Source organism: Carassius gibelio, chromosome B2 (assembly GCF_023724105.1).
Source record: "Carassius gibelio isolate Cgi1373 ecotype wild population from Czech Republic chromosome B2, carGib1.2-hapl.c, whole genome shotgun sequence".
NCBI classification, from domain to species: Eukaryota; Metazoa; Chordata; class Actinopteri; order Cypriniformes; family Cyprinidae; genus Carassius; species Carassius gibelio.
This window is the reverse complement of record NC_068397.1, coordinates 26,639,522-26,663,255: the sequence shown is the minus strand read 5'-3', so window position 1 is coordinate 26,663,255 and position 23,734 is coordinate 26,639,522. Positions and strand designations below refer to the sequence as shown.

The 23,734-nt window shown below is 36.5% G+C and overlaps 1 protein-coding gene across 2 annotated transcripts in view; it reads right to left on the bottom strand.

Moving 5' to 3' along the window:
- Window positions 1-9,538: 9,538 nt before the first annotated feature.
- Window positions 9,539-23,734, bottom strand: part of gpc5c (glypican 5c) — a 115,524-nt gene continuing 101,328 nt past the window's right edge. For both annotated transcript variants that reach the window (XM_052549692.1, XM_052549693.1), the window contains one exon: window positions 9,539-14,585. In XM_052549692.1, the coding sequence (XP_052405652.1) occupies window positions 14,431-14,585 (155 nt within the window). In that variant the 3' untranslated portion in view covers window positions 9,539-14,430. The remainder of the gene's footprint in view (window positions 14,586-23,734) is intronic.

The window sequence follows — 23,734 nt, the reverse complement described above, 5'->3', positions numbered from 1 at the left end:
TTTAAGACCCCGATAATGACCAACGAGTCATGAATCAGTTAATATGTAAAACAAGTTCTTAAATTGTTTTAGGCTCCCTGAGGATTATTCATCTCCAAAATATGTGAGACATTTCTCACATGAATTACGTGAGAGACGTTATGAGAGGGAAAATCTTTGGAGATGCCGCAGGCCTTGTGGGAAGAGATTAGAAAGTAGTTCAGAGATGCTTTACAGTCATCAATTGAAATAAATTTCCATACATTAGATGCAGTCCCCGAGAGAAAAATACTCTGTTGTCTTTGCATATTAAACACTACATGGCTCCTGAGAAATTCTTACTTTTTTAGGACCATATTTTTCTGCATTCTTTCTCACTGCAATCTAAGCATTAGTCTGTATTGCATGCATCCCCCAGAATGGATTGCAACAATCTCTATGGGGAAAAAGTCAAAGGAGTATAAAAATGTTTCAAGTAATACGGATACTTTGAAATAAATAATTAAATGAACAAACATTTTTATTCAAACTATTAAATACTTGTGTAGAATTTATATAGGTAATACATATATATCAAGTCAAGTCAAGTCTGCTTTATTGTCAATTTCCACATGTACAGTACATACATACAGAGAATCGAAATTGCGTTACTCTCAGACCCTGGTGCATACAGATAACATTAACATTAAAGCCTAAATAAAATAATAATAATAATATTAGTGCTGGGCTAGTTAACAAGCTATTAACGCGTTAACACATTAATTTATTAACGCTGATCATTTTATCGAACGTCAACGTTTTTTTATTTTTTATTATTATGAAAGTCCATTGCTCACTGGCTCTGAATACACATACAGAAAAATCAAGGGTCACAGGAGGGGATGCTCCGATCATATTATTTAGGCTAAGCATCAGAATTCACAAACCACTGTTATTTTTAACAGAAAAGAATGCAACGAGCTCGTAATCACGACATCATAAATGGGAAATAGGAAGTTTTCGATAGCAGCAGAGAAATATTCACGCAATCATGCAGCACTTATCAGAAGATCTTCACTCCGGCGTGGTTAGCGCTCACACTTACTGATCTATATACAGTATAACTGAACCACGCTCTTGCCCACCTCTCCCAACCGAGCCAGGGACTGCTAAACGTAATGATCACACTAGTCAAACGAACCTATGTATCGTTAGTATAATAAATGATAAGACACTTGTTCTTTGCTGTGTTTTATTTTATATAAGAAGGTGCAACATTAAAATATATTAAAGTGCACATAAACACACAAAACTCAAGCACTTATGGACGGAGGGGTTCTAGCAGACCAAACACAGCGCTTGCTGTCTGCGTAGAATGGATGCGCTGTTAGATTTTTGGAAAGGTGCACAGTAGGTTACGCCATACTACGCAGAGCCTATGGCGTAGCTACAGCATAGGCCCGACGCAGAAGTATAAATTAGCCTTAAGATTGCCTAGTGTGAGCACACCCTAATTATTCTCCCACATCCTGCACACACGAGTCTCTACCCACTCATCAAGTGTTGTCCTGCGCTGCATTCTGCTGCGATGGGTCCCGCGATCGTGCAGGTCTCTACTCGGAAGACGCCTGTTATAATGTTATGATCGAGGCTCTGGATTCTGAGCATAAATTGTTTTCCTATAACAAACTATAAAATATTTTCTATAAAAACGTTAATTTCCTGGCAGTGACAAATAGCTTGTTTTATATGTAATTTAATTACATTGATGTTATAAATGAAGACTTACAATAAATATTTTAACTGCTACTATGTAAAAGGAATACTGCTGTAAAAAAAAAAGCACTTTATTTGTGCTTTAAGTGTTTGCAAACCTAATGTTATTGCTCTTTTGTTCATATAGCTGTACTTTTAAATGAAAAAAGTGTGCAATACACCACTTTTGAATGCATTATTATTTTTGCGCATAACAATGCGATTAACTGCGATTAATCGTAGACAATACATTTTTGGGGAAATGTGAATCATTGCCCAGCACTAAATAATATACAGTACATGATGTATTTATTTTTATTTTGCAAGAAAAGTTTGTATTGGAGTTTTGTTTGCCCACAGCTAATCTTGTTAAACTGACAGGTGTAGTTGATTAAACCTGTTTTCTTTTCATCCTTTCATCTTTTCTGTCTATAATCTCAGTCATCTTCAAAAAGTCTCCATCCGGTCATAATGAGTCCATACAGAACCGAACCGTTCTGGGCCACTCCTGTATATTATTGAGCGTCTGCATTCCACAGAGTGATAGGCAGATACAGAGATGATCACACACACTCACTTCTTATTTCTCTGCTGCAAAAGCTCCTCCAATCCCCCTGTCTGTTTTCATTTAATAAACTCAAGAATATGTCCACATTCCTGTGGGATCGGCCTTTATTATCTGGCTTTGGATACGGCACATCACAATGTTTATTTCCGTTTGCCCCTCAAATACTCATATATGAATTAATAGTTGAACCCTCTAGCTACTGCAGAGACTGAGAGCGAGACACGTAAAGGAAAAAACAGATAATAAAGTTTGAGTGCATGACTGTATGATAATCTCTGCTCCATTCTACAGCTCTCTGGTTCTGGCCAGCTTCACTCATGAGCTCATTACTGTCTGATTAGATCCAAAGGAAAGTTTTATTACCGTTTCATAGCTCAGGAGACATTAAAGGATAATTCATCTAAAATGAACATTCTGTCATCATTTACTCACCCTCATGCCGATCCAAAGCTGAATGATGTTCTTTCAACAAAAAAGGACATTGTTGGATGTCCAAGATGCTTGTTTCCATGATGACAATAAAATGACAAGCTGTCAAAAATTCCCATAAAAGTGGTCCATATACATTTTGAGAGCTATGATGGAAATCTTCATCTGCTTCACTAATGTCATTCTGGACACATTCAAACCACTACTGGTCACACGATAAATTGAGATGTAACCGATGATGTCAAACCTTGTGCTGGGACATTTAAAACTTCATTATGCCTGAATGTGCTTTGAGAGCCAAACCGGAGTTCTCAGTTATGATTTATATAAAAATGAAGTGCAAAAATTAAATACTTTAAGTTTCATCTCTGTTTTGGAGTTCATCTCTGTTTGTGTTTCAGTTGTCACTGACCTCTATATTTTTTGACCATTCTATGGAAGTCAATGGGAACAGAAACTATTTGGTTTCCAAATATGTTATTTTGTGTTCCACAGAGGAAAGTACGTTATACAGGTTTGAATCAATGTGAGGGGGAGTAAATAATGACAGAAGGTTATTAGATGATTAGAAGAGTTTTGGGTGAACTATCCCTTTAAGCCTCAATTGCTGCATATTCCTGTCACAACGAATCAGCTGATATTTAGAGGTGTTTCTTTCCTATGGGAAGATCTGAATGTTCTAGCTGTGGTTTCGCTGAAAGCACACTGGACAGTAGACATCTAAATTATAAATCAAAGAGAAACTGCACACAAATATTTGGAACACAGAAATAAAGCATGTGATTTTCCCCTGAGTTAGGCCTACCACAGTCTCACTCTCTCTCCATTCCTCCCTTCATCATAGAGGATCCAAACCCCGGATGGATTCGGAATCATAAATACTCATTAGTAATGTTGTGTCCGAAAACAGTTAGTTCTTGGTCACGATATGATCTCCAGTCCAGCTGTCTCAATGTGGTTCTGGACTCAGGAGAGTTCAACTAACTGGATCAGACTGGAATTAAGGTGATGTTGATGAAACAGAATAGAGACAGAGAAAGGGAGACAGTGTTGGTGAATCTCCAGCGGAGTTTGAGTTCATGTTTATTATTCACTAGAACTGTCTTACTCATCTTTTTGTATGAAAAGGACTGGTCTGAAAAGTGAAGATATGTAAATCTCTCATAGCAACTATAGTTTTAAAGCTGCAGTTGCACTGATGAGACAACACTTGAAAGCTTAAAGATAGTTACTCTTTATCGGTTATGAGTGTTTGATAATAAAAGGATTAGTTTGCATAAAATCGAATAAACATTTAAATAAAAAATCCTGATAATTTACTCACCCCGTGTCATCTGACGTCTTTATTTCTTCAGTCGAAAAAAGTTACGGTTTTTGAAGAAAACATTAAATACATTTTTCTCCAAATTGTGGACTTTAATGTGGACAAATGGGCAAGGTCCAAATTGCAGTTTGCTCTACGAGAAACTAGGGTCTTGTCTAGAAATTTAATAAAATTGTAAAAATCTATACTTTTTAACCACAAATGTTTATCTTGCACTATCTATTTCAAACATTACATAGTCATAGTTAACGTAAGTGAAAGTATTGACCCAGTGTTCACAGAGTGAATATGCGGGGAAAGTAAAAAAAAAAAAAAAAATTTTAAGGTTGGAGGAGAAAATGAGATTTTTTTTTTACCCTACTGTACCTTTTTGAACTGAAGTACACAGACAAAGAACTAACCATGTGTGACTTTTCAAACGTGATCATGAAACACAAAGTTATGAATTGCAGAGCTAGTGCAAGAAGAGCATTTGTGGTCAACAAATATATAAATGTATCTTTTTCTTCGTTTGGAAATGACCAATCATTTCACTAGATAAGATCAATAATCCCCGGCTTGGATTTTGCTCTTAATTTCTTCTCAACTGGAAAAAGAAAGACAAGAACATCTTGACATGGGGGTGAGTTATCAGGAATTACTTTTATTCTGGAAGTGAACTAATCCTTTAGGTCTAAAATATTGTCCCCTCTATCTGTTCAAGATCCAAATGATTTTTCCCCCAAACAAATTCTGTTTAGACGGAGACGTTAATTATGAATAGGAGACATCTGTGATTTCACATACTGATGAATAAGCAAACAGACAAAACATGATGGACAAAAACAGAGAAAAAGGCAGATTGGACTGGAATTCAAGTGAATCTGAGAAAGACAGACAGGAAACGTGGGTGTGAGCCAGTCAAGAATAGGGTGAGGGACAGACAGAAAAAGATTCAGAGGAAACCAGAATAATATAGACGAGAACTGAGAAAAAGCAGAGACTGATAGACAAACTTCGGCAGAATGAGAGACAGACAGGAAATCAGAGATAGCCTTTGTGAGACAGACAGCACATTCTAAATGTAGATAAATCCAAGATGCTAGAATTGTCCTTCAAACTGCATGTTCTGTGACCTGTGACATACTATTAACAACCACAAAAAAATGATTTAAAACAGGTAACCTGCAATTTAACCTTGATGGACAACTTTATCACACACTAAAGAGTCACCCAGCTCAACTTTTTCAACCTAATGGCTCCTCAGCTCCATTGGCTTTTGAATCACACTTTTACATTTGTCATCGTATTTTATCAAAGGATAGCATACTATTTAAAGGTTAGCGTAGTATTTTATCATAATATAGTACGCAAACCTTTACGGCATTAGATTTCGCACCTGTAGAAGAGGGAACTCTGTAAAAAAGGGAGCCAAATCAGTTTCTTTCGGACAGTTTAAGAAAGCAGAAGATCCTCCAACACATTCAATAACATTACTGACTCTCATTCGGCGCTATTTAAAGGCTGTGTGCTGGCTAGGCAGTTGCGTCGGCTCCAGCTGCTATATTAGCGTTAGCCATGTGTGTGTGTGTGTGTGTGTGCCAGACTGACCCGTCAGTGCTACCGACTCAAGAGAGAACACGAGACACAAATAACTCCATTCCTATTCACGGCCTGAATGAGACAGAGAAACAGAAAGACTCCTGAGTGAGATTCAAATGAATGGAATTCAAAAACGAAATCATCGAAGGCAAACAGTTTGCTGTCTTTGCTGTGGGAAATCACATTTACAAAGAAAATCACAGAAATAAAGTTAATCCTGACCTGTAAATTTAACTGGGTGCATAAACTAATACATCTGTTCCCAAACTAGTGAGCTTCCTTGTACGGTTTCAGTCAATCAATCAGTCAATCAATGCCTAGAAATGTTGCCTAGGTAGGGATCTTTCTAGGTTTCAGAACAAATCCAAAATTCTAGAATTAAAAAAATTCCAAACAGTGTATTTTAGGGCACATTTTTATTTTAGATAAACATTTGCCTTAAAAGCATAGTCTAAATACCTTAATGTTTTAAATAGAATTACTTTAAGACCAGACTGAGTACAAGGAAAGTTCCTTTTCATTTGTGTTTCTAGTGATCTTAAAGCCTGTATGTATATTAACTGGATGATTTAAAGTGATTCAGCATATACTGTATGGGAACTTAATGAATTTGGTTGAAAGAACACAGAGTTTGCAAAGTTTCACTAAAAGATGCATTTGAAATACTGTACCAAAAATAAATCACGTGTCCACACTGTGTGGGCTCACATTTATGACTCATCAACTTCTGTGCAGACCTCAAGTGAAGAAAAATGTTTCAATCACATCTCAGCGCTACACCCAAAATGGAAGGAAAGTAGGACTGTTACGTGGATTTTCCACATTTAACAGAAAAAATGAGGTCTTGGGTTCCATAAAAGCATATTATTCTAGACTGGTTCTCCAGATAGATGACAAGTAAAAGCTCTGCAGCAATTCATGACTTTGTCCAGCCACTATGATGAGTTACACTCAAAGATGTATAAGTGCTATGATAGCCATCTGCGAAATCCGACTGCGTGCAAGCATATTCAAAAAAATCTAAAAAGAGACATTATGGTATTTTTACCACACAAGTGCAGACCATTTATTAGGGATGATCTTTGGGGAAAAGCATTTCATGAAAAGCAGACATTATCCCCACTTCAAAATATATTCAACTGACTAGTTCAAATTACCTTGTTAGTGGATTTTGACCCATTTAATCAAAAGCCTGTCTTGAATGGATATTTTAACTGTTAGGTGAATAGCAGGTGGTTTGAGGAAATTAACCTAGTGAATTTTGTGTGAAAGAGTGTGATTTTGCTTTCGCCAACCTAGGGAGGCAGTTAAAACAAACTAATATATACATAAGCATGTCCCAGCCATGTTTGTCACTTGTTGCGGTTCCTTTAAACATTTCCAATGTGGTCTGTGTGTATTTGCAGCACATTTCTGTATTTGGTTGTGAGTTTTTGCAGCACATTTCATTTTTGGCAGCACATTTTTGTATTTGTTTGTGATGCGAGTATATATTAGCATGCTTCTGGATTTGGTTGTGTCATGAGTATTTGCAGAACGTTTTTGTATCTTGTAGTGTTGTGAGCATTTGCAGCATGTTTCGGTTTTGGCATGCATTTCTGTATTTGGTATTTGGTTTGTTATGAGTTTTGCAGCATGTTTCTATATTTTGTTGTGTTGAGAAATTACCCAAAACATATCTCTTTAGTAAAGCTTTTAAGTTATAATTTTCACAGTTGTTGCCATTGTTATGATTTTGTTATCATTGTGATTGTTATTATGGAGTAGTGTGGTTTCTTTTATTCTTTTTCTTTTTTACTGTTGTAGCACCTTGAGTGTAAAAAGGTGCGTTACAAATACAATGTATTATTATTATAATTATTGAGAGTATTTTTGGCGTGTTTCTGTATTTTGTCAGATTGTAGGTGTTGCCATGTCAGAGTTACATTACCTTATGGAAGGATGAACTGATGCTACTCCGAAACAAATAGGGTAGATAATCTTATTATGCATCAAACAAATAAATGAGCTATTATTTTATTATGATCTGCAATCGGTTATATTTTCTAATGATCATATGATTTCTAATGATTTTCTAAAATCATTTACTGATAATATACAATCGCTAAGGTCTATGGAAGAGGTTTGGATAGTGGTATTCATGTTCTCTGTGGTCATGTGAGCAGTCCGGTGGCGGTGACTTCATCCCTGGGTGTGCTGGTAACAATGCAGTGGGGAAAGGAACAGGGATCAATTTTAGCAGCCATGACCACAAAAAGCGCTGTAAGATGCTGGTCTTCTGGAGCACAAAAGTGTCCTTAAATCTGGAACACTCAGATGAGACCCTGGAGTAGGTGCAGAAGGTCTTTAGCCTGGAACATGCAGATGAAAGTACTGTATCTTGAAGTGGAGGTTTGCTCGCCAGAGCTTAACCTTGTTGCAAATGTCTGGAAGTCTCCTGCTTCTCTGGGCTAGAACTTCGTCAGTCTGCTTGGTCTCTCTAGGATTCATGGACATGCTGCATTGGTTTTTGTCTCACTGGATGAAGATTCTGAATGCAGCGTGGTTGTATCTGTTGCTGCCTCAAAAGATGAAGCTCAGCTCAGAACTTGGTATTTGTTATTGCCTCTTCCCTCTCGGGCCAGAGGCTCAGAATGTCAGTGCTTCTGTTACTGTCTCTCTGGATGGAAGACTCAGAACAAGTGTATCTGTTAGTGTCTCACTGGACGTGCCAGAGACTCAGAATGCATGTATCTGTTGCTGCTCCCCCTGTAGTGGGCCGCAGGCTCTGAATGGTTGTGTCTGTTGCTGGCTCCTCTGTAACAGGCCAGAGACTCAGAACAAGGAGTGTATTTTGGAAGGGTACTTTTATCCCTTTCCGATGAGAAGAAGATCGCAATTTTGTGCTTCTACTGTCTCTGGATGGGAGACTGAGTTGGAGAATGAGTGTATCTGTTAGTGTCTCACTGGACATATGCTGTGATTGGTTTTTATCAGAGCAGGGGACATAGTATGGCCCAACTTTATTTCCTCTTGCTACTGCATCCAATGTGCTAAGGAATTTTTGGTGGAAACAAGCCAAAACCTTAGGGATTGGTCTATAGGTGGGTTAAGGGCAGAAACTGCATTTTGAGCAATGAGAAGTCTTGTCCTTACCAGGCTTGGTCCCAGAGATCTTCTTCTTGCCCTCTAAGAATTGGCGGGCTGTTGTCCTCGCATCTTTATCTGATGGCATTGGACAATTTCTTGCAATACTCAAACAATATCCAATCAAAATGTAACAAACAAACAAGCACCAAAAGTTGTCTATATAACTTGTGAGCAATATACTAAATTTTCTGAAGCCATAACTCAGAACAAACAAAATTCAGTTCTCCGCTGATATTCTGAGATGTTATCTCAGACAGATCACAGAGTCAGTGAGTTGAACTAGAGGACAAGATCTGTGAACAAATAATTCTTTCATTCTGTCAGTTCTTGCCAAAGAACCAATTGATTAGATTTATAAATCACACTCAATGAACTGCTTACAAACTGAAGTTCAGTTTGCTACGTGATTATGTTGGTGTAATATGGGTTTGGAACTATGTACATGATTATATTGGGAGCAGGTCAACATAATTAATCTTCATGAATGAAAAAGATGCATTGAGATTAAATAAAAATAAAGAGTCTTCTCTAGATTCAATGAGACCCTTTTAGAAGGCCTGAGAGAGGGGTGTTTCCATTTAAATTATTTTAAATCATTAAAAATAAATTATAGATATTTTATTTTCTAATTTATTCATTTGGGTAATTTTTGCCCCTTTAATTACTTTAAGCCCCTTATTTAGATTTTTCTAAAATAGTTTTCTCCATTCAAAACTTACATAAACCAAATCTCTTTCTCTGATATTTTGTAAGTTCAACTGTGGAGATTTCAAGTGTTGAGAAACATCAAAAAATTGAGCAGAGAATCACTTTATTAGCCGTTTAACCAACTTTTTATATGCGCTGTGTATATCTGATAGATTTTCAGTAGCTTAATTCGCTGAGCCATACGTGTTCAACTGTACCAACCAAAGCATGAACAAACAAACAAATAAAAAAAAAAACACAGCAAACAAGCTGTAATCGCAATCCATTTTACAGTCGTACACAGAAATGACAGTTTGCAACATTGGTGTAAAAACATCGGCTTTGCATGGCATTACATAACTCTATTCAGGGTGCGAACTACACAATGTCCTTCAACAACATTTATTTTTAAATAAAGGAATATTTATAGATACATTGTGGAGTGCAATATTAAAGAAACAATTTACCCAAATTAATATTCTGTCATTTACTGACCCTGTTGTCATTCAAAACTTGTAGCCTATGACTTTCTTCTGCATAAAACAACAGGTGAACTTTTTAACAATATTCTGAGGGTGAAGTTTATTAAACAATAACAGCATTTTTCTTATTTGGGGATGAAATCCTCTTATTCTTCTTTAATATTCTAAGATCTTCATGCAATCCCAATATTTTATTTTTATTTATTTATTTGCTGAGCATATAAGACAATGGTTTACCATTTTAAAATCTTTTATATAATCTTTTTGACATACATTTGTGATATTTGCTATAATAAAATGATAATGACCTGACATTCTCAAAGAACAACCCAAAATTGGACCTTATGGAAAGCACAAGGTAAAACCCCAAACCCTTTGTTCTGTCTCTAATTTGGGGGGTTTAAACCCCTGTTATTTAAAACCCTGTAGGTGTATCTGTGTTATCTGAGGCTAAATGGTTGGCTTGCAAATGTAAGAATGTATGAAGATTCATGAACGTTCATATAAAAACATTATAGAACCCACATCAGAGATGCATGAGGGAAATCAAATGTAGCAATTCATGTGCAATCAGACACAGCAACTACAACAACAAAAACAACAAAAAGAAAGCGCTTAAACATAAAAAATGTTTACAGACTCATTAGACCTTCTTTTGCTTCTGTGTAAGAACTATAGCAATGTTTTAATACTGACTCTTAAATGTTAACATGTAATAGGAAATAAAAATGTTTTTATGTTGCTATGAACAGATTGCTAAAGAAGCTATTATAGAAAATATTTGGTATCTCTAAACATCTTGCATTGCTTTGCTTTAAGTTCATTATTTATAAAAGAAAGGCATTCTGCATATCTGTGATTTTTTTTTTTTTTTTTTCTTTTTCATTAAACGTTCACACAAACCTGTACCACACTTTTGGGTGGGAAATGTTTTTTTTTTTTTAGTTTTTTTTTTTTTTTTTTAGTTTGAATAAAGCAAGTTTAGTGCAATTTCAAATATGTAATTCTGTAAAATATGAACCTCATGAAACTGACAGGGTATACTCCAAATGACACAATATATCAAATATGTTTAATAAACTATCATCTTTAAGTTAAAAGTGTGTTTTCTTAGAAAATCTGTGCACTTGGAAGCTAAATGCAGGAATTAAAAAAAAAAAGTTAAGTATTAAAGGGATGCTTTGAGCCCTTTAAATCCATGTCGTGCAAACAGGATACAGCAAAGCCCAAGAACATTGCCAATATTTTGTAAGATGTATGTTATTATAACTATGTGTTTGTGTGGGTTTCAGTCACAGCTGAAACAACCTTAAAGTTGCTGTATGTAGGATTGACACTGAGTGATTGAACAAGGTATTGCAGTCCAAATTCAAAATATTGAAGAGGGATTTTTTAATCGCGGCCCCTCCTCTTCACACAGGGGTTGCCAGATTGACGACACCCAACAGGAACGAGCATACCTGACAATGGGCCCTATCTTGCACCCAGCGCAATTGACTTTGTACACCGACGCATGTGTCATTCCTATTTTGCACCCGCGCAAAGCGCGCTTTTTCCTCCACAGAAGCACGTCGCTAAACTAGTGAATGAACTTGCGCTCCCTCTGCGGTTCAGCGCAAAAAAGGAGGCGTGTTCCGGCGCAAACAATCCCTGGTGCTATTTTGCTGTTCCATTAAACAATTGCGCCACTGACCAGAAAAAACCTAGTCTAAAGTCAGTGGCGCGTTGCGCGTTGTTCATTATGCTATTTTAAGGGCGCATGCTTGACCATAATGTATAGCGTGCACAACGCGCATACACTTTGCTCATGTCTACACAGATGCAACAGTTATTTTTGCAAATCATAAATTGTTACACTAAAAAAATATTAACACATGAGATGACGGAAATCATTGTGGTGTGCCACGAAGATGTGAACAAAATAGGCATAAATCTAGCTTACAAATTATTCAGGCTAATTATTCTCCCATCCCCATACAACACAACTTCTCTGTCTTTCACTGCTCTTACAAGAACATCAGTCTCCTCGGCTGTGAACCGCTCCTGGCGTGCGCCTGGTAAATACGCCATAATAATAGCAATCCATAATGGAGCTTGCGCACCTGCTTTTAAAGGGAATGTTGGATGACGCTCTGATTGGTTTATTTCACGATACGCCCAAACCACACCTATGAATAATGAAGCTGCTTCAGACCAACCCACTTTAGATTTGCGCCGGGCGCAAGAGCCATTTATCCCGCCGGGAAAATAGCAACAGCGCCGAGACCCGCCCACAAACTTACTTGCGCTTCGCGCTTTGACACTTGCGTTTCAGATCGTTAAAATAGGGCCCAATGAATTAAATTAAATATGCTGTGTTTTCCACCAACTGGCAACCCGGGGTGTCGAAATACAATTGGGTAAACTGGCAGTGGGCAGTTCTGGCCCAGAAAACACATTTTCAAAGGATTATAATTGACTGTAGCATTGTTTTTTAGATAAACAAGTATGATAAATTAGCATGTTTCTTAAATATCTGCAAACATATTATGGTATTTATATGCTTTAGTAGAGTCAAAAACTTACATACAGCACCTTTAAAAAAAAGTCTGTGTGATACTTAAACATTTGTTGTCCTATAAATTCAGCGCCAGTTCAAACTATATACATAGTACAATGTGCATATCATTCATAGTTTCATTCAATAATGCTCTGTGTGTGTGTGTGTGTGTGTGTGTGTGTGTGTGTGTGTGTGTGTGTGTGTGTGTGGTGGTAAAATCCCTTGCTTACTAGGTATACAGATTCTGTTTTCTTTTTGTTGTGTGGTCATGAGCGGTTTCCACAGATGCACATATTTTCTCATGCATTCCACAGTCCCAGTCAGTGATGATAACAGTTGTGTCCTGATATTAGACGTCTGTGAAGAGTGCTAACATTTAAACAGCTATTCTCCCTGCTGGAGTCTTCCACATAATGGGCCTGGGAACATAATGAAGAAACCTTGCAATGTGAATATGTAGGGAGACAGTGTGGGAGAACACATATGAACAGTCAGGAAATTACATATTTCACCCCAAAATCAAAAGAAAGAAACAAGAAATTATATTAAAGAGCAGGTCATACTGGTTTTTGAAAAAGATCTCTTTTGCACTTTGTAAGTTAGCTATCCATCAATGTAAACAGTCTGCAAAGTTATTAATCAAAAAAGTGCATGATGAATAAAGATATTGTCCCTCAAAAGAAAGAGTCGACTCAGAATCACCTTAACGAGTCATTATATTTTCGAATCTTCTGCCTGTATACGTACTCAAATGTTGCCTTTTATCTTCATTATCTTCTTTATTTGGATCAACAAGCATCTCCGAACCACAACTTGTAAGTATGATTGATATGTTATATGTACATTTTCAATTGAGTGCTCAAAATATCTAGTTTTTTTTATTTATTTTTTTTAATATGTGATGCATACTTAGGTTTCCGGATAAAGCACAATAAAACTGTTTTACTGAAGAAGTTCTGATAATTCGCTGTGAACCCACTATTTCCGTCGTTTTTCTAATTACTTTGTTTAATAATAAAGAATGTAGTGTAGCGCAAAGACTTCATAATCATTATGAAAGTGCTGTTTATGTTGGGTAAATGCAGAGAGTCAAAGATCCAGTAGAGAGAGACAAGTTCGTTAGACTAGTGCGCATGTGATACAGCTGTTCTGCGTTTTAATTAAAGGTTAAGACATGGAGCGTCTTTTGTCTGTCGTTCTTCAGACACTGAAGTAGACCTATTTCGGAATATAGGAAGATAGGGCCCATTGTCATTTTGAATATTCAAAATGTTTTTAATACATTATATTAAGAACTGATTGGAGCACTATATTATTTCATGTAAATATGCATGCTAGGGTTGCCAGGTTGTCATAACAAAACCTGCCCAATTGCTACTCAAAACTAGCCAAAACATGTTTCATGGGTGGTGCCCCTTAAAAAAAATACATTCTGGGGTGTAAAATATACTATTTCAGTCAGGGTTCCTCTGGTAAATTCGCATTCCATTGCCTAAATATGATGTTATTGGGGTCACTACAACCCGCAACATCAAAAACAATCATGGACTTGGCAACACAGATGGTAGCACGCACTTGCTCAAGTGCTCAAGTGGTTGACTTTTAACTTTTATAAAGTATACCTCTTTGATGTTTTTTTTTTTTTGGATAATCATCCCTTTTCACATTGCCTGAAAAACCACCTCATGCATTTCCATTAGGTGTATTTTCAATTCACAATTTCCATTTGCACAATTTGAACGTAATGGAAACGCGCCAACCAAAGTAATGGCTAATAAAAAATATAACCATGAATTATTTAATTGTGAATTCATAATGTCAAAATGGCAAATTTGTAAAATGCATACATTTATTACAAAATATAAATATATTTCTTTCTTTTTTTTGGATTTTTGGGGGAAATGAGACCCTGACAATTCTTTATGATGTTCACCCGTGTGTGCATGTGATCATTGTGTGTGTATGCGCTTGTGGCCTTTCAGATGAAGGACCAGTGTAGCCCCAGAGCGAGGATGATGATGATGAAGCTGGCCATGGAAAAAGAAGCATCTGACGAAGATTTGTTCTGGGTGATGGGCGAGTCGATGAAGGAGACCTTCACTGGTTTTTTGGATACATCAGCTTCTGTGAGAGCTGAAAAAGAGAGAAGGAGAGAGATAATGAGAGAGAGCAACAACAGTGCAGTCACATGTCTGACATGGCGTCTCATTGTTGTGGCAACAGTTCCTCATCAGGAAGTGAAATAGACAGCCAATCAGATATAAATCTGAGAAATGGAGTCATTATTGCTGTGTATGTGTGTGTGTGTGTGACAAGACTGTATTATTATTTCACATTAAAAACCTCCCCTCCTCCCTTTACCCAGAATTCCTGTGGGCTGCTGACTGCAGCACTCCTTCACCTGATCTTGTCTCAATGAAATGTTTTGTAGCTCTGTAATATCTCTTTTCTTTAGCCCTGTCTTCCATGCCCTTTACATTCATCTCTCTCTTTATCATTAATCTCCGTCTTTCTTTCCCTTGTTTTTACCCTTTTAAAGCCCCTGTGTTCCCTCTCTCTATAGAGCGGTTCAGTTATGATGGCAATTTGTAGGCCAAGCCGGAGGCTAATTCGCCACGGGTTCCCTCATGAATTCAATGGGTTTTTAGAAAAGCGGTTACGATTTATGGGCAAACAAGCTCTGTGGCTACATTTACTTGAAGAAACTTTCACATTTTGTTCTCCAACATAAATTAAACACAGTCAAACCTCAAAAGTGAATTTGGAAGTTGCTAAGTAACTTGAGTGGCTTTTTCTAAACTCAAGTCTTATATCTTAACATGTGAGGGTTTTCACTTTAATCCTACTTAATCACATGACCACAGGAGGCTATCTAGGGTATCTTGGACCAAAAGAGGAGTTTCTGGCATCGAAAACACAACTTGCTATTAAAAGCCCTCGTTATCCACACACTAAAGCGAGTAAACGCTCCTGTCAAACTTTCCGCCCATTCGGCAGTGACATCCTACTGACTAATATCCCGGCTCTCAGGCAGTCTCACGACTCCTTAAGCATCAGATTCTGCTGCCTAATGCGTTTGTTGTTACGCAGAACAATGGACAATGAGCAGCCTGTCCTTGGTGAGAATAAAGGTGATTGTTCTGGCGGAGGAGAAGGCCTTGCGTGTTTTGTGAGGTGTGGATGGCACTGATGGCTTGTCGACTCTAAAACAATAGAGAATGACTCTATGGTGCTTAAGGCGTAAGACTTTCCATACACTCGTAAGTGTGCCCAGAAGACATTTGCAGACTATTTTCACATTTTCTGCTCTGATTAAATGGGACATTCTGCAGATTTTAACCATGGTAAAAAGAGTTACACAAAACTAAAAGTAGTACACTTTTATCAAAAGCTGCAAGCACATCGAATGAACAAAATAAGGGGGTGGGGGGTGCAAGGAAAGCATAGATCCAAAATTAACATGTTGAATTATCACCAATGAATATTTAAAAAATACCATTATTAATATTAAATAGGCTTAAACTTCAAATGATCAAGGATTTTTGCTTTATTCGCAATATAATATAATATAATATAATATAATATAATATAATGATACCAAGATAACAAATATAATTTTCTAATAAACATTAAATAAAAATAAATAAAATATAACATTAAATAGGCTGTATTCTTATAATATAATATATTTATTCATATTAAAAGTATTACAATAATTAAATTCAATACATGATCACAAATAACAATCCAGACACTGCTAATAAATTGAATAATTATTGATTTCTGAGGACAGCATGTTTAATTATATTAAAAATAAAATGTAAAGCATTAAATACTCTGTGATAAATGATATAATATACATTTCAACTATTATATATTATATACTAAAATATATTATTACATTTAAATTCAGTCTCATACAAGATCCCCGGTATCAACACCAATAGAGGTACTGCTAATACTGAACAGTTTTTTATGACTATTAAATAACACAAATAATATTATAATCATTAAAAAAGTCCCTAATGTAATATAATATAACGTGAACATTCGAACACACATATAGATTTGTCTTATCTCTCACATTTCTCTCTCATCTTGCACATCATCTGGTCTCATCTTCTTCCTCTCTAATGAGGAAATCATTCAATGAATTCAAAACCACTTCATCCATGCCAGCAAACATATTTGTTAATTTTACATTTATTTTATGCAGACTTTGCCCGCTCTGAAATAAAGAACCCAAACAGTAACGCTCTATATGTGGGATGGAAAACAACGCTCATGCCAAAAACAGCCATGATCTCATTAGCAGCCACAGGACCAAGAACAAAATCAGCCTCTGTCACAACCCTCTTTCATGCTAATAAAGTTATCAGCTCACAATCATCACCCTGGCATGCTCAAGAACAGCAATGATGTCTGAGAGCATAATTGCCATCATCCACAGTGATTATGGGCTGAATCATCTTCTCTGACATTTCTCAAACGTTCTCCAAGTAGACCTGTGTGCTCTCTAATAGTCAAGTTTATTTTTCTCGTTCACAGGTTTCATACTGTGCACCCAAAAGCTGTCAGGGATCGTTCTATCTGTGAGAAATTTAGTTGTGTCGGTGTGTGTGTTTGTGAATGTTTGTCTCTGTTGAGGGAATGTGAGAGAGAAAGAGGGTGTTGGGTAAGACTTGCCAATTAGTCACCAATTAACAGAGAACCCCCACAAAATCTCAACAAAGACTTCAAGACAGACCTTTAGATATATTTTAAGAAAGAGTATTTCACAGTTTTGAAAGAAGTTACTGAGTGTTTTATTAGTAGCTTACAGTGTTGCTTGTATTAAAATAAATGTTAATAATAAAAGTATCATGGCTGTAGTTTAACTAAAATAAATGACAGTAACTTTATTTAAGAGGACATGATATCAAATATAAAATAAATGTATTTTATTTTTTGTTTCCCTGCCATTTACATTACTGGGATATGTCCCAATTAACCTTAATTCACCAATATACACAATTTAAGAAATATATAAATAAATATTTAAAAACATGCCAAACATAAACATAATAGCACACCTTTCTTTAAAAAAGGAAAGAAAAAAAAGACAATGTAACCCAATTGTAATATCTGACACGCTCCAATTCATATACAATTTTATTTAAAGAGGTAAAATACCACAAAAGGAAGGATGTCTAGAAACAATACTGAGTTTAATTAATTACTCAAATTAATTGGTGAATCGGGCTTCTGAGCCATTCCACTGAAATTAACAAGGGGTTCACAAAACCAAATCAGAGAGAATAGTATATTTAAGATAAATGCATTTTTCTCTATGTACTTTATACACTTGCCTTCAGTGAATACAACTTTTAGTGGTGCACCAGTTCTCTGGATTGCTGTTTATCGCTGTTAATCCCACCGCACGTGTTGGACCCCTAAAATAAACACTTGTTTATCTTACAGAGCTCATAACCAGGGCACTAAAATAGCTGCACTATTTACAATTGAACCGAAATAGACCCAGATGTCTCAACAACCTGTGCAAAACAGACAGAAAAGCAAAACTACAACTCTCTGGAGAGCGTGTCACATCGTCTGGTTTGCTCAAGTGGAAAAGCTCTCAAAGCCGACTCTAAAAGCTACAAAACACAACCGAAATCAAAACACCTGCCAGCTCTCTTTAAAAGCATTTGCGCTCCGAAGCAACCAAAGCAGCATTCAAGCCGCCCGCTATGTCATTTCATCCTTGGGTTTATTCCACCTATCAGTCTACCCTTTGGTTTATTTCTTCCATCAGTCTCTCTCTGGGTGACTTGCGAGTCCCACTGGTCACAACCTGGCTTCACTTATGAAACTCAGTAGGAAAGAATGTATTCAGATACTATCATTTGCCATGTAACCAAAACTGCATGTGCTGCAGACTTTGCTACTTAAGCCACATTGGGAGGTGCTCATATGAAAGGAAAGCTTTCTCTTGGATTTGGTTAATGTCTCATGAAGGAGTCAAATGCATTCGTCGAAACTTGTGGATTTCATGCACAATATTCAGATTCAAGGATTACGGAGGTCACTGTTTTTATATATCAGATTTAGACCCTAAATCATCATCGATGTGACTTGCAGCCTCACTGATTGTGAAATGATTCAGAATAATGGTGTTGTGGTAGGAAAGGTGGACTGAGAGAAAGAGGGAGAGAAAAGTAGATTGGTACATTCACGACTCTGACTGGGTGGGAAGTGATCCGCAGCTAACAGGAAAGACAACCATTACCCATTATTCAAGCTGTAATTTTTCTAAGATATAATATATGAAAATTAGCTTTAGCAAAACAAATCATGCAGTCAATGCAAAACAAAAAAAGTATTTTTTTTATTATTTTTCACACAAAACACTACAAAAATAGGACCAGTATTATTACAGTGTTTTGAAAGCATCCCTGCACTGATATTACTAATTAAAACTTTTAACTTGAACAATATTTTCCTTGCATTTCAAGCACTGCTATTTGCTTCAGGAAATGCAGATCGACTTCCAATTTGAGCTCAATTGTATGAATATTTCACATCAGTTTTAGATTACTTTTAAGTGTTTCTTTTTAGCTAATTGGCCCCATCTCTGATTATTTCCCCGTGTCTCTGATCAGTACAGTACCCGGGCTGATGGTGCATGGTCAAGCATTTAGACGATCGATAAAACAGCCATCCCTGAAGCACCCCAATTATCACATGACTTTTTGGACAGCAGCCTAAGGAGTGCCTACAAACTAGTGACCGCTGACAAAACATACTTCAAATACCCATCCAATTATATCCTGAACTGTCATAATATCTAAAATTATTAATTCAAAACAAGATAATCTATAAAACATTAAAAAAATATTTTATTTCAACATCATACATTTATGCACAGCATTTGTAGCATGCTGCCAATTAAAATAAATCAATAAATATTTACATATTTACGTAGTTTGCATGTAAATAATTGTTATAATTTGTTAATTGTTTAAAAAGCTATTTCATGCATTATAAATTGTTCATTCAGCTAGAAAAGATAATTGCAAAAAGACAACTGTTCAACTTCTTGTAATCAAGAATTCAGGTCTAAATGCTTTAGATAAAAAAGGTCCACTTTTCTGCTTTTCAATCTTGTGAGTGTGTCTTAATTGAATGAATTTATCAGCGACAATAAAAAAAGCCCCTTACAAGGAGGTGTGAAGGTGTTTTCCATCACTGACTGTCCTTACGAGCTGTAATGAGCATATTTCACACGGATTTGTTTATTCAGTTCTCAGACTGTAGCCACGGTGACCATTTAAACGGGAGGATGACCTTCTGTTGCCTGGCAATCCACCTTTACAGAGCAGCTCTGATAAAGAGCATTCAGCACAAGCATAATAAAGGCCAACGAGAGAGACAGAGTGGAGAAGAAAGACAAATGAATATAGGCTATAAAGAAGAAGAGACAGAGATAAAAACATTTCAATTTAATTATCAAAGAGTGAAGTTGTTAATTTAATGGTGCCCCGTGGATGCACTTTATGTACAGGTTTTGTACAGAATAAAGTCTGATCCCCCCTACAGCTTATTCTTAGTTATAGAAAGAGGCGATTCTTAAATCTTAAAGATAGAAATATATACAGACTACAGACTGCATTTACTTTAGTTTCAGCCTCAGACGGCACAGCCACAGGACTGTTGGCTAAACGTCTGATGCATATGGGACACAAAAGTGAAACACTTCAGGTGTGTCAAAGTCGTCATCGGATTGGTTGAATTCAACAGGATTTCCGCGAGACATGCATCGCGTTCTTTAACGTTCCGCCTGGAAACAAAGATATTGTGGTACCGACGAGTGCTTATCAGGATCAACTAAACACTGGATTTTCAAAAGTATGAAAGTAATACAAAAGTATTCGCAGCACAGAATCTTTAAAATACATCCAAGAGTTTTACACACCGGTCTGTTATTGTGGCGACATTTCCATTCAACGGAACATGACAATGAACGAAACGAACTATGATTGGTTGTCTGACATGTCGGTCAATCGGTTTCATGGGCAGGTCTTGGCCAATGAAAGCTGCCATAAATTCCAGACTTTCAGTCTGAAGGTCTGGGTACGTGAGACTATATATACTAAAACAAAACATCTTAAGATTTTATTGGCATGCAACTGATTTTGGAAAATCCAGGAACTTCTTCCTTGTACATGCTCATTACAGCCTGAGACTATCATTATTAAACACTATTTTAGCAAAACTGCATATTGATAATAAAACTATTACACTTAAGCTGTTTACAAGATGTTTTTTTATGTTTTGAATGAAGAAATTATTGCTCACCCAAGGCTGTGATCCAAAATAAAGGACAAACAGCAGTATTGTGAAATAATTGTTTTCTATATTCGTCAATTTTAAAATATAATTCATTCCTGTAATGGCAAAGCTGAATTTTTGCTCCATCAGTCAAAGATTTGGAGCTCAAGAAACATTTCTTATTATTATCAATGTTATAAAGAGTTGTGCTGCTTAATAATATGGACTATGGGAATGGTATGATATTACAGAACTGAGTCAATGTCATTTCACACGGACAGACAGATACAGAAAGCAGCTGCATAAGCTCTTCTAGAAGGATCGTGTAAGTAAACGAGAAACAAAATGACTTCTGTAAATGAATAGAGTTGCCACAGTCCTCTCCGGAGGGATGCGGTCAGAGTCAGACTGGGTCAGTGTTAGATGTAGGAGGACTAAACCACTAGCAGAGGTCACAAAAACAACACCCACACACACAGCATTTCTGCAATCACTGAAAAAGACAGTGGTCAACTTTACACTGACCCACTTAGCGGCAAGAAAAATTACACTGTTATGCAAGTATTTCATAAATTGTATACTGAAAGTGATGAACACTCCCATTTCATTACAATCAACAAAGCTGTCTCAGCAGATTTAAACTGTTTCATGTGACGGTTTGAGCCCTGCAGTCCACTGTTTTGGAATACTGTAATCATTGAAGCTGTATACACTGCAAAATAGATCTCTTATTTACAATGTGTTGATTATAATGGGTGAGTTTAAGTTTTGTTATGTTGCTTGCAGGCAGTGTGTTTGGGAAAGACCATCTACCATTACTACAAAGTGACCATGACAATATACTGTAATTTCAAATTATTTACATTTCAGTTTGGTTTTAATGCTTCTCTGATTGGTCATAATGCTTATTTTCAGTTTGGGTCTGCACACATCAAACTGCTTAAATTCAGTCTTTATATATTTATAAGTGCTGGATTCATATGCAATGGACGAAATGTCTTCAAAGGTTACTTTAAATAAATTATAAATAGGAAGAGAGAAAAAATATAATCAACAGCAAAGGAACTTTTTCATGTTTGGTTAATTGTAATAATTATGCTATAATTATAAGGAATGCACCAATATAAACATTCTAGCTGATGATTAATAAATAGATAATACTATTTGACTAAATAAATTAAATTAAATACTTACAATTGAAATAAATCATTTTAAATAAATTGAAGCATCACAACAATATAATTTATAGTATAAAACTTTTATATTCATTTTGAGATTTAGAGAAATCTGAACATTGAATAAAGACGTTGTATTTTACAGCAAAAGGTTTTGGATATTTTTTCACTCCATATAGTAAACTAAAAATAACTTTAAAAAAATAAAAGAAAAGAAAATAAATAAAAAAAGAACACAAAACAAAACAAAAATGTAGGGATAAGATGTTTTATTAATGAGGCATTTGATACCTAAATCTCTTCAAAATATAGACAAGAGTAAAACTAAATTGTTTAATGCATGTATGTGCTACTGAAGTGAAGATTTCTGAATCTGTGTAGGAGAAAAATACAATTTGGAGAAAATGGTTCTGCAAATAGCATGTAATAAAATGAACACTAAAATATGTATTTTGGATGTTATCTTCCAAGTTGTCTAAAAGGAGACAAGTTATATGGATTTACAATAGCTTAAGATCTCAAAATGGACCAGTGCATAAAAAAAAAAGAAGATTTTTTTGAAAAGAGTGCTTTGCCTTAAAAGAACGCATTTAGCATTTTGCCCATAATCAATAGCCTGACTGTGGAAGGATGTTTGTAAAATCATTATCCAAGCAAACATCAGGTAGAAAGTATAGGACATAACCAAAGATGAGTCCAGACTTTCAACAAATGTGCTATGTGTATATTCCTGTGTAAGTGTGGAGGAAGAATCGTTGACCTGAGGTTATCTCCCCATTTAAGAGATATTAAACAGTCTGCAGGGAGCCATCTCATTAGGTTTAGCACATCATAAACACCCCAGAAAGACCTCAGGACTACAACGATGAGTGAGGAAAAATACAGCAAATGAGAAGCACTTAGGATAGTTATAGTAGCTCTTCCCAAAAAGCCGCATGATTTGGGGTACCATGCCCGTAAAAGGAACAGATCGTGTTACGCCCCAAAGTTGAATGCTTATGGTTCGGGGTTCGTTCAAATCCACAAAACATGGTGAAGTCTAACACAAGTGTGTCACAAACCCAGAGCAGATCCATCACTCACGCGCCATCTAAACATTTCTCTTTGTGGGCAAACACTCGAATCCCAATGTTTGCGTTCGAGAGTGTGTTTCTGGATAAAGTCGGAGAACATGACAGCGGAGGAGAGTTAAGCCGCTAATGGGATGTAGATATTTCCAACATCAAAACAACACTCTTCATCCACAACGAGCCATCCCTAACTCCTGCTTTCTTTAGGGAAACAAAAACATACATGGACGCTTGAGGGATTTTGAGCGTCCTGTGCGTGTCTGTGCGGTGGGGGAGAGTTTTTCTCAAACCCAGCCGTTGTTTTTCCTCTATAATCCACAAGTTCTGAGAAGGGGCTTCCCAGCTGCGGCGGCTGCCTGAAGGGAAACATTCCGGGAACATTCGGGGCTGGGTCCAGGATATGGGCAGCTCTCCTCCGCCTTATCAAGCTTAGGTCGCAAACCCGTGGATTACGCCTGGGTCTCTCGGCCCTGCACGCATGTACCTTTTCACTTTATGCAAAGATGACCAACACTGAGTGAGAAAGAGAAGATGGTGGTTGTTTCATTAACTGGTGCTAGCTTAGAAGAGATGGTATTAATTTGTACGGATATTTTCACTGTCTGATGTGGTTTTAAGGGGAAGACCCTTGGCCTGGCCTGGCTGACAGATGTGGACTCAGTAAGGACGGATATTGCAAGCAGTCTTAGCAATTTCCTGGTCTGCTTTCATTCGAGATCCACAGCAG